The sequence below is a fragment of the Balearica regulorum genome, chromosome 1, assembly GCF_011004875.1.
Source record: "Balearica regulorum gibbericeps isolate bBalReg1 chromosome 1, bBalReg1.pri, whole genome shotgun sequence".
Classification (NCBI taxonomy): Eukaryota; Metazoa; Chordata; class Aves; order Gruiformes; family Gruidae; genus Balearica; species Balearica regulorum.
In genome coordinates this window covers 63269095-63281717 of record NC_046184.1, presented here as the reverse complement: position 1 = coordinate 63281717, position 12623 = coordinate 63269095, and the positions used below count along the sequence as shown (strand labels likewise).

The 12623-nt window shown below is 40.6% G+C and overlaps 1 protein-coding gene across 4 annotated transcripts in view; it reads right to left on the bottom strand.

Moving 5' to 3' along the window:
* Window positions 1-4060: 4060 nt before the first annotated feature.
* Window positions 4061-12623, bottom strand: part of KIAA1549 (KIAA1549 ortholog) — a 156753-nt gene continuing 148190 nt past the window's right edge. For 2 of the 4 annotated variants that reach the window (XM_075755185.1, XM_075755213.1), the window contains one exon: window positions 9306-9888. In XM_075755185.1, the coding sequence (XP_075611300.1) occupies window positions 9634-9888 (255 nt within the window). In that variant the 3' untranslated portion in view covers window positions 9306-9633. Of the gene's footprint in view, window positions 9889-12623 lie in introns of all 4 variants that reach the window. The other 2 variants (XM_075755202.1, XM_075755195.1) reach the window with 2 other exon arrangements.

Genomic DNA, 12623 nt, shown 5'->3' with positions numbered 1-12623 from the left:
AATAAGATGATAGCTCATATCACCTATTAGCTGCAAGCTCCCCTCTCAGAACGACGATGGAAATGTTGACGCTCCTGTCTTTTATAGTACGTTGTCCAGTCAAATTCTAGGTCCTCGAACCAAAAAGCTCCTCGCTGGAGTGAGATGGAGAAGAAATCTATTCCAGCTCATACAATTTAGAACAAAGAAAGGAAAAAAAATGATTGAAACCTGGATGGCTGAATAAAAGTAAGCGTGACTGAAAAACATGAGTTTGAACCCACCCTAACATTGCTGATCAAGCCAGAACAGTTCTTCATATTTTCTGGACAAAGTTGCTGAATTTCAGCCATGAAAGCGTGTAGTGCCTGGAAAGGAAAGAGAGACGCAGACGGCACCTGGGAAAGCTGCTGCTGTGCAAGTGTCTCGAGTAGATAAACAGGGCAGTAGGGACATGTAACCAATCAGCACTTCTAATACCAAGAGAAAAACATTAGCAGCCACACAGCATTCCAGGGTAACTACTTTAATTTGCCTGGAGATAATATCAATCACATCCGACTAGTGATTTTTTAAATTCTTAATTCAAGACTAAATGGATTGGTACTTGATGCATGACTCTTCATCTTTTTAGATACCATTGCTCTGGTAATGACTCACATTACTCACTGCCTTTATCCTTGGGGTTTTAGTGAATGAGCTACATATTAAGCAATTGCACTTTACAATGATTACACTTCGTAAAATCACTAGAGGGATGAAAAGCGGCAAGCATCAGAGCTTCCTACTCCCACGAAACACACAGAGAAAAGACAGAGGTTAAATTCATAAGAAAAGGTGCTCTGTACTGGGACTCTGTAGGAATTTTGATAAAGCTGTTAACAAAAACTAGGATTTCAGAAAGTTATTGTAATTAATTACAGCCAAGGAATTAAATATAAGCATTCTTGGGAACGAATCAACCTCTGTCATCCTTATGCTCCAGATTCTTCTTATTTTGCGGTATTGGTGGTACCAGCATCTGTCGTGGAATTCAAACCTCGCTGCAGGTTTCTGTCCTAGAATCAAATATGCACTTTGCAAAGAGCTTATTTTCAACTCCTAATAGCCTTTCGGAAATAAATATGGGGTAAACAATGCAGTATTGTCTCCCAAGTCTGCAAACAGCTTGGAAAAAAATACAGCTCTCAGAGAGAAACACAGACTTTTCCTGTCTAATTTGATGGTATGAAATCTAGAGACACAGTCAGGTAACCGCTTTGCTCGCCTATCAGAAATAGGGGTCCATAAACCATTATGTCTTGCTGACATAAAACTCCCCCAGAATTGACTGCTCCCTCCAAAAAGCAAGCCTCTCTGCGGTCACAGGGGAAAAGTGTCCAGTCTCAGTGACCAGCCAACAAAGCTCTGTCCCAAACCCCACACCCTACCTGTCATGGTGCCCTTCGTTCTAAGAGCTAAAGAACTAAATTGATTGTAAAAGTCTACGTTTTCTCCTTCTCCCACTATGTGGTAAAGTCACATCTTCTATCTGTAAACCTGCCAGATGCACATTTTGGGGACAGCATGAACTAAACACCATTCATGTTGCGTCAGTCCCAAATCCCTCTGTCTCTCCAAAGGTCCCACCACAGTTTGGTTTGCCACTTGAGGGAACCAAAAGAGCCTGGGGCAATTTCTAACCTAATTTAGACAAAGATTCTACAGGCTGTAAGGACCTTTTGTGTACTGCTGCAACAGCAAGGTGGGATCAAAGGCCCCTGTGGTCCCGTTCTGTCTCCCAGCAGGAGGTATTTGGGGGAGAAGATAAAAACCACGCTGCACACAGCAATCTTCCCTTCCCCTCCTCTCACAGGTGAAACCCAGCACCCTTCTGATACAGACCTGAGCTCTCTGGCAGCAGCTCTTCCCCCGGGCATTTTGAAATTAATCCTTTGAGGACTGTAGATAGTTTCATGCAATAATATCTTTCTGACTTTTTCAACTTTTCCCTTGTGATTACAATCTCTCTGGTTTCTCCCCACGTTTTTCTCATTTTCCATACACTTCACATATTCACTACTGAGTTTGTGCACCAACTTAAACACAGCGTGTCACCTGTCACTATTTCATATGAGTGCCTTTATTTTTTAAGACAAGCATATAGAAGACTTTTCTCTAACCCCTGAATCGAAGTTTAACTTTCTGCTGCCTCTGTGCTCTTTGATGGCTGCATCTTCCGAACTATTCACCTATTTCAGCTTTACCTTTATTATCCACTATACTCAACACACTAGGTTTCTTCCCTTCGTTCGCTGCCCACAGATGCGCCCGATGTCGGTTGCAACAACCCCAAAGACCTGCCTTATCCTTTCCTTCTCTTCCCTTTCCAGTGAGGAACTGGAAATCAAACTGACCCGCCCCAACTGATGCTATTTCTGTAAGCTCTGCCTCTTTTGTGATGAATTCTCTTAAGTTCTTTTTATTAATACCCTATCAGTGGCTTTTCCAGTCTTTTTGATTTATCTAATCATAAAGACAAAACAAGTGGTACCAACACACAGAGCTGCGGTTGGTGAGTCACTGGGGGAACCAGAACCATCTTTCCCAGCTCGTAGTTTCCAGATCACATGATTAAACAAGCAGCCAAGTTTGTTTTTCAGTGTGACTTTCTGGAGCAAAACTTACAGTACTTCTTCAGGTCCTCTACAGCACTCTCTGCTTTATCTAAATGAGGGAAGAGAAGGGAGACACCGGCAAAGCAATCTCTGCCAAACTGTTTCCCCTTCGTGACATTTCGGCATACTGTCTACTTAAACCAGATCAGTCCAACGACAGTCAATTCAACATGGCAACCCTCTGGGCTCACAAACATGAAGAAATCACCGTGCTTTAGCTGAGTTGTACAGACGTCAAGTCCAGATGCGTGATAGTGTTAAGTAAGAGATGTTAGTTCATACTTAACTAAAGAGGACTAAATAACGCTCATTGGCGTCAGTGTCAAGTGCTCAAGCGCAAAGCTGTGAGAAACAGTGCTCTTTGCTCCCAGGCAGCAGTGAGATTGTTGTAGGCAATGTTGTGTCAGTGACGCTGTCTGCTGGAAGCGACAAACAACTTCTCTTAACTTCATTGTAGTTCTACTCTGCAAAAGCAAGAATGTGGTCTCCAGCGCCCCAGCAAACTTTCTTCCACATGGCAGTGAAGTATAGGAGGATGGAGCAAGAATGTAAATACTGGACTGCACATCTACAAATCCTCTAAATGGGAGACTCCTCACCTTTAATCTTAAATTTTTGAAGTGGTGTTCTTTAAAGCTGCCATCGTTAAGCTCAAAGAGAGGAACTGTCATAAGGATCAAACTCATCCATGGAAATGCTTGAGAGGAAGTGTTCCATACAAAATGCAAGGGGACTTACCTGAAACCAGGTCATCCAGGATTGCATAGACTAGCAAATCCAGTAATCGGTTCACGAGTTTGTGGGTGCCCAGATCACCTGTATTGCATCGAATCTGAACAATTTCAAATTTGGCAACTATGTTGAAGTACTACCGATAGTGGCTAATTCACAATGCTTTTTCCTGTATCCTTAAGTCCAAGGATAAAAGTTTCCTGGATTTTTATTGTTGCAGTATTTTTTAAATCCCTGTTTCTTTAGTCAAATTTCTTTCAGATCTACATTTCAGGACCAAAACAGTGCCATGCATAGCCAAATATAACACTGCATTAATTTTCCTTGAATATGAAGAATTTTTTCTGAAACACAAATGACATCCAGCTACTGCTTTTAAATCATGCACAGCACTAAAACATTCAAACAGCCTGGATGAGAAAACCAACTTCTGAGAAGCCTTGGGACAGAAAACTTAGAGAAGTTTTCATGGGAACGTGACAGAGCTCTTAAGAAGTGTGTACATTAGAATATAATTGGAAATGCAAAACAGTAATTTTCATCTTTCAGTCTCTTTTCTATTCTCTTAATTCTCATTTCACTTCGCCTGCTCTACATTTGGCAATAAGAGGATTACTGTAAGTAAACTGGAAAACCACCATGTCAGGGATCCACAGAGATTTAGCATTCATTTCAGAAGAATCTTCAGAGCATTTGTTCAAATGTGCCAACATTTTATTCCAATTAAGGCAAAATGTAACAGCCTAAACATAAACTTCCAGTTATGGAGTAAGAACTACTCAAAACTAAACAGGAGCGGCCATTACAAAGGAAAACACGTACTTTAAGAGTATCAAGAAAAAGTAACACAAAATCAAGACAAAACATTCCAGCTCTACAAACTATGAAGTGCAAACAAACGTGTATTTTTCTAATACTAATGGAATTTTTTTTTCATCTGTCAGTCTTCAGTGGGATTCACAGGACTGCAGCTCTACTCCAGAAAAGTCTCCTTAAAAAGGCAGTGCAACTCCACAGGATTTTTGCTTCTCAATTTTCTTACTCAGGGTGAGTAAAGTCACCCTGGGACTTGTACATCAAAGCTAGACACATCTTGCCATGTGGATCCCAAACTGTACTAAAGAATTTGTAGGATAAATTCTCCTTCCAAAGCATGCATGCGACTTAATGGTTTTCAGTAGAAGTCATGCAGATGGGACACAGACCAACATTTGAATCTGGACTCCAATCCTATCGGTACGAGCTGGGCTTGTTCTGCCCTCACTGAATTACTGTTAGAGATACAGAAGAACATTTTTACTGTCCTCCTTCTGACATAAGCTGAATTTCAAGGGACACTCCCTGTAAGAGAGATACCTGACTGTTCAAGCAGTCAAGTACACTTACACGAAAATACTGCAAAACTACACTGAACCTTCATCAGCATTGCCGAAAACTTTCATTCCCAATTTCTGCTTCCTCGGTATTTAGTACCTACGAATAGTGGAATACATGAATGACAGCAGACTGGTGACAGTAGAAGACATCACCAGGGTCATGTCCCCCCACTCCTCCCATATTGCAATAAAATATAACAGGAAGAAGGAAAAGATGCCCACCACAAAAGGGAACTGGATTTTTATTTCCACATTTAAGCACTTTAAAGCTGCTGCTTTTCTCTAGGCGCACGTAAATGGTCCTGGAGAAACGCTACAGCCATGGTGAACTGCTTTTGGGAGTCTCACTGATGAGAGGTGTCCCTGGCTCGAACAGACCAGCACTGCAAGTGGTAAAGGACTGCACAGAAGTGGGTTGTGTTATGGAATCACCTTGAGACTGGCAGGGGGAGTCCTGAAGATTTTCTCTCTTTTTAGTGCACTGTCACAGGCGATCCTGGAGTCCCTGTCCTTTGCCTTCTGACAATCAGGTGTCATCCTTTTTCTTTTAATCCATTTTCAGCTTTAATGTCCATATTCAGAAAACACCAAACAGGTGTTATTTAAAAAAAAAAAAAAAATCCATTTATTTCTTTGCTGCTGCAAAAATATGGCCCACAACATGTTTCCACCTCCAAGTCACAAATGCTCTTCATCCTGCCACTCCAAAGCTCTTGGCAAGATATGTTTTTTTCAAGGACTGGCACTCGTTAACAAAGAACCAGATCAGGCATGCAATGGGAAATGCCCATTTCTTCCTTGAGCTGAAAAATCGTTAGAGCTGGAAAAGAGGAGAATGTAGCGAGGACGAGTTAAAAAACAAGTTAAGCCGCCTACTGCAATCCACATCACACAACTGGTGACTTCACTCGGGCTTGAACACATACTAGCTTCTGTGTAATGTATTTTCAAGCCGTAAGTTATCACTCAAGTGTGTCGGCTGTTTTGGTTCTTGGGAAGTTATGATCCCTGTAAACAGCCTCTTTCTAAGATAATGCTGATACCCCCTGCTGCCAGTGGTCTAATTTAAAGGCTCTGGCTTCAGCACTTGGTAGGAACAGACACTTTTGGGTGATCAATCTATCAACGTGTTTATGCGTGTGCAGAAAGGTGCATGATATTAGGGTAGCCAACATCTCGCCAACCGCTCCCTTGGGTGCAGAGGTGATATATAGACCTCGTGTGATGCTGCTGCTCTCCAACCACTATATACGAAGCCCGTTCCAAACCACCGTAAGTACAGTACATTGCAAAGGGTCAGTGAAATTCCACTTACTGCTCCAAAGTACATGTATTTAACATCAGGAGTCCAGCACCTATGCAATTCACTCCTCCTAAAAGCAAGATTTTCTTTCCTGAGTCACATGCCCATAGTCACCGACAGGACCATGTGTTACATCCCAGTAGAGAATATTATATAGTACCAAAGCATGCCCCGCCTTTCAAATTGAGTGTATGAAAAATAATTGTAAAATTTCACTTAGCTCCAAAGATAATCAAGAAGCAGGCTAGAGGTCAATATTTTGGCCATGAAAAGGAAAAGCAAACCAACCAAGCTAAATTACATAGCTCTCATCTCGCCAAGTTCTTCTATATGCCAAACTAAACACAGACTAAACACAAATGTCAAGGAAAATTGTGAAGCAAGAGAAGAGCCTGACGATTCCATGAACCAGATGGTTTAGTCATGGAAATGGATGTAACTGTTGGTAACAGCTTTCTGTGCCTGTACCAACTTCTCATCTGATCAGTGTTTTCAGAAACTGGTAGATTCATTAACAGATACTTAAATTCAGGATACTTTTAAGTTTCAGAACAAAAGATTTGCGCTTCCCCCCCCCCCCCACTTTTAATAGGGCAATAAAAAAATTGGCAAAAGAGCTCAAGCAGATGGGGATGCAGAAGCTTACAGATTTTCTTCCCTGAATTCCCAAGTGGAAACACATTTTGGCACATGCATTCCACAGAATCCTTTTGTAGCACATGAAAAACACAGCTTTTCCTGTAGCTGCAGAAAGTAAAGAGTGGGACTCCCTTGTTAAGGTCATCCTTGGAACTGGTGCCTTATGTGCTACTTTTCTTACTAAATGAAGACTATGCCATACCATTTTTTGTGAACAGTGGATCAGGTCTCCAGCCAGTTTGAGAACATAACTTCCAAACAGTTTGCCAACTTATTTTATTTTACTGTCCTGCTCTGTAAACTTGTAAGGTTTTAGAGGGATTTTTGCATCAGAAAGTCTCTTTTATTTACCAGTACATACTTGTCCTGTGTCCCGTGTGCTTCGTAAGATTTGGGACCAAACAGAAAAAGGATATTCTCCCAAACAGAGATGAAATATCACAATAGTATTGCCATCACTAGCAAAAATGAATGAGAAATGGCTTAAGTACCTCTAACTTTCAAAGCTCTTGTTTCATATTCCTTCTTAAATAGCTGGAACCAGCAGCCAGACAATGAACTTACTTTCTAGAAGCCCACATTTTCTTGAAATGAAGTCACAGTAACGTGCTAATATGAGCACTGGCCTCTGACCTCACCGCAGAATTAAACTGGAGTAGGATGTGGGCTATGAAAGAGATTGTTCCTAAGTGTTTCCATTAAAACCATCAGTCTTCAGCATTGTCAAAAAGACCAAATGAACATTGCCTGATGCACTCGTCCTCTGTAAAACCTGACATTTTGCAGAAGTATTGGTAATGTTCATGTTTACAAACTTGGCAGAAAATAAATGTTTCTTTATTTTTATCCTAGAAGTGATTATCAGACAAAAAGCTTAAAAAATTCAAAACATAATAACCTGTCGGTACTGCTGTTCACAACCACGCTGGTGTTCTGACTCCACTCAAACCTCAACCAGTGCCCACAAGGGCTTTAAGTATTGGTCAAGGAACTGGAAATTAGTTTGGACTGCTTCACTACAGTAAGTCCCTCAAAACAATTTCATGTTCATCATGCCTTTTGATGACCTTGGGTAAACAGAAAAATAACTGAGCTTCCCAATAAAGAGGGGAAACATACTACCTTTTTTTCGACATCAGCAAGCAGCCAGTTGCTTCCTAGTTTTGGCTTTGACAATGAATATTATGTACACACCTTATGAACAAGGTATGTAGGGTTCTTCCATGGTGTCCTCTGACTTGTTTCATTTCAGTTGGAGTTAGTCCTGTTACAGTTATTGAACTGTGCACTGGAACCAGGAACAGATCTAGTAGCCAACGACGACCATACCGGTATTTTACCAATGCCATCTCTACCCCAGTGAGGCAAACACAGCCCTACCCTGATCGGCTGCCCAATGATCTCTTTGGCAGACTACTGTTCCTTAGACTTTTTTCCAACTACCATCTGCTGGTGTTTGAAATACCCACACTGTAGCACCATGTAGTTTTGCTTGTCATTTTTCTAGGGCAAGGCTCCCAAGCCTCGTCACAAACACTGAGCTTACTCTCTATCTCTGTGCCAGTTTGTTACTTTAGTTCAGTCTGATCTGAAAATAAAAACGCTCCAACAAATCATGACTTAAGTAAAATTTCTGTATGTATTATGTCAGTTACAGTTATGCAATGGCCAAATATTAGTAAATTCGTAGCTAATATTAAATTAAAACTCTGGAAAAAACAGCGACAAACAGTTCCATGGCACGTACCATTCTTACCATGGGGATAATGCTTACCCTTTGTCCAAAGGGACAGTGGAAACAAGTATAAATATAGAAACTGTCTCAAAACCGCAAATCTAAGCCTATGTTAATGCTCTAAACTGTCACTGACTTTCACTAAAATTATTCAGATCCAAACATAAGCAATGATTTAGGACATCAATTTATAACGTAATGCTGGTGACCCTGTACCAGTCAGGCTGGACTGGTTTCTGTCCACAGAGCAAACTACAGAGTGGCAATACTTTATCGCTGGTCTTGCAAGAGCATATAGTATGTAAATACATTTTTTAAAGATATACATACACATTTCCCCAAATTCAACTGTGGTCGAGTATTCCTCTCCTGGTTTTCAATAATTTTTAGATAAAATAAATATCAAGCCCTTTCTGTTTGGATGCTTTGCTTTGTTTTTCCAGCCTGAATGAGTCTACAGATACTTTCTTAGTTATACAAGGCCAATGTTTCACTTTGCAAACATTGAAGATGAAGGAACACTTGAAGCTTCAGCACCAGAAGGAAAACAAGGAAGAGTGCAGAGGGTAGCTCCATTTGGAAGCACAGAGCTATAACAATTACTGTTCCAGGTTTATTACAAGTAGCTCATAAAGACTTTTATTCTAACTAGTCCCATTGTTCCTGACAACCAAAGTGATCCTTGTGTGGGATCACACCTTCAACACCCTTGAGCTGATACAGTTTGTAATCTTGCAGAACAATAACACAAACCAGTTCCCCATAAGCACTGGAGAGATCAGAATACTTGTAATCGCTTGCAAAATGTCATCTCAGTTTATTCAAACCTTCACCTACTTCCTTAGAAAACAGGAGTCTTTCACACTTGGAGTTTGTTCCTGTGATTTATTTTTTTGTTGCTGTTGCTGGAGCATTAAGTTCTTGACCTAAGGTTTTACTTATGTGTTAGGTTGAATGAGGGTATGGAGAGAAGAGGAGCACCGTAATATTAGCAGATTAATTAATATTACTTGTGATGACACTGATGATTTTCCCTGTTTGTCCCCATCTCTCCTTACTATCCTCATTTTGCTGCCTTTTTCATTTTTTCCAGAGTGTTGTCAACAGAGCTGTGAAAGTTCATTCTTTTGAGAGAACAACATTGCTGATTTCCTCTAAGTCTTTGCTTCCATAGGAAGCAGATACCTGGCAGATTTGCAAGGGAATGCTAAATCAACTATGGAAGTTCTGCACTGTTGTCTGTTTCTGAGAAAGTCGTAGAAGTTCTTCTCTAATCGCTTTGATAAGAGAGGCTGAAGAGTGACCTGGCTGGAGGTCCTCAGTGGAACTGGTGGTGTAGCAAAGGCCCTGGCCCTGCAGGCTGTTGTGTGGAAGCTGAGCAGGGGGTGCTGAAGGCTGCCTGGGTGAAGTCCTCGGCATCTGGAATACTGGTGAGGAGGAATATTCTTGGTGTCCATGCATATGCGTCTGGAAAAAGGTAGAAAGCATTATTGTACTTTCTGAACAAACACGATAATCCCAGAAAAGACAAGAAAGCAAAAAGGCAAAGAACAGAGGGAAAGCAGCAATGGAGATGCTTCTATCTGCTGCCACTGTTCTTCTGTTGCATGAATGAGTGATTCCTCTTATGGAGCACAAAACAAGTGTACACAAAATTGCTGGATTGCCTCAAGTTCTGGGATTTTCAAAATCTCTTTGAGCATCCATGAAAAAGTCTGATCCCCTTTCTAATCTACAGTATGTTTAGAAACTGAAGTGGAAGGAGGTGGAGAGAAAAACCACAGAACTAGATGTCAGCAGAACTGGCTTCTCTTTCCTTGACTTTCCACCAACTTCCTAAAAGACAACAGGCAAATCACCCTCTTCCCAGCTGTCATTTCTTCATACTATCTATAAATAGAGATACTACTACTTTCACCTTCCCCTTCTCTGCCTGGCTTGCCTGTTCAGACTGTACACTTGTGAGGACCCTGTGACTGACCAGTGCCCAGGAAAACACGGTCAACAGAAGCAGCAGCAGGAGAAAAGTATTCAAATCGGAAAGATTAGATTTTTCTGTACTCAACAGCTGTTTTACATATCTCAGAAACACTATTCCAGTTTAGGGACAATCGCTGTTTCAGGGTAGAAAGGGGTTAATTCTGCATTTGTTCAGTAACATATATTTTCTTACAAAACAAGAGAGAAACAAAACAGAAGCCTGAGTTTATAGCTTGTCCATCTGGAAAAAAATCTGCTTACACTACAACAAAGCATGAATTTACAGTACACTAGGTGACTGCACCAACTCACAGTATGGATACAAATGAGGTACATTTCAAAAATCTAAATTCCAGCTGATGTCCCTCAGGCAACCATTTCCTCTTGCCTCGTATCGCTGAAGGCTGAGAGACAGCCAGAAGAAAACACTGGACACAAAGGACTTGGAGACACTCTGCTGAACGCACAATGGGGAGCAAAGCAGCGTAATCCCCTTTCAAAGGGTCTGCACTGGGGATGAGAAGCAGATAGCTGCAGCAAGTTCAGATCACAGCTATCACGATTTAGTGAGCACTGTCCTTCTCTGTGGATAAACCTTACGTAGTAGCAGAGAGAGCAATCTGATGAGGGAAGAAAGGACAGCAAGGTCAGCTAGAAGAGGATTTGGGGGTGAGGGCGGGGGGAATGAAAGGATTACAAAGCAGAGCCTGGGAAGGATATGGGGGACCCGGAGCAGCTGCAGCAGCAGTGTGCAGGGAACACAAAAATGCACGAGGGCATGTTCCTTAACATCTCTCATAACATACACAAATAAAATCTAAGCCATTTTGTATAAAGTAGAACTAATAATAGATTCTGACTCTCTTGCACAGCTCAGGACTGATCATTTACACAGTTAATTTGGGGAGAGAGATCAAGAGGAAAAGAGGCTTTAATAGAAGAATGATAAAGTAACATCCTGTCTTACTGCTTATAAAAGGGAGGTGATTTTAGTATCAGAAAGGAATGAATGGGTCTCTTGATTGTTCGGAATTATTCATTTGGCAGTGAAACCTGAAACTAATTCATATGTGCAGTCTAGAGTTAGCAAACCTGACAAGTACTCAGTGGGTTTATAGAAAAGAGATGAACAAAAATATATTAAAAGCAAATATTCCTTGACACATGAGTCTTAACAGCAACCTAAATTATGTTCAGGTTACTTTCACATTAAAATGCATTAAGTGATTCAGCTCCTGTCTCACACTGCACTGAATTAGCACCGTAAGAATGCTTTCTTAAGGGAAGTTAGGAAGAACATCTGATGACCGCAGTAGCTGTTTTTGAAGATTAAGGCTATCAAAATTTTCTTAAATATCTCAGAAAAACAAAAGTATGTATTGCTGTGATCTCATATAAACATCAGAATTAAAACAAGTCTGAGAATTTTCAAAACTGGATTGATTTAGAAACCTAACCTATACTAAACTACAGTAGCAAACTAAGGAGAGTAAAAAGGTTGGAAGAATTTTTGCTGTTTTTTTTTTTAACTTTTAAATGTCTTTACTAACAGAAATACACATCAATATATTATATAATACTATATGAAACTATAGATTGTTACATATCTTATATATATATTAGATATTTTGGTATAGAAACTTCTATATAATTACAGTAGTACACAATAATTGACAAAAAATACCTTTATTGAATCTTCCTTCTTAAGGAATGAAGATTTATGAGATCACATTGTGAATCTGTTAATCTCCATTTAATAACTGTCCAACTCTGCAGTCAATTTCAACTGTATTGGATGTATAAATACACACACATATACATTTTTATATATATATGTATGAACAGATATATATTACAAAAATCACAAAAACAGGTAGCTAATTAGACATAACCTGATTTGTGCTATCAGTGAATCTACTTCTGAGTGGCAGAAAGGCCAGGTTAGGCTGTGCTCAGCTGGACCTGTCAGCCAGCATGTATATCACAGGGGATAGCTAGGGGACATGAGAGACAACTTGAAGTATGATGAGATGGATTAGAGACACTATGGTGGGCAGCTGGAGTATAATAATAGAGTAAAAGGATAAGGGTGGCTTGGGGGAAACACTGGAAACCTGGAGAAGACCTGGGAGAACAGTGGAGAGCTACAGAGGATTGTAAATGGACAGGAGGTGATGCCAGGTGGTGGTAGGGAGGTAGAGATATGCAAGACAGTACATACA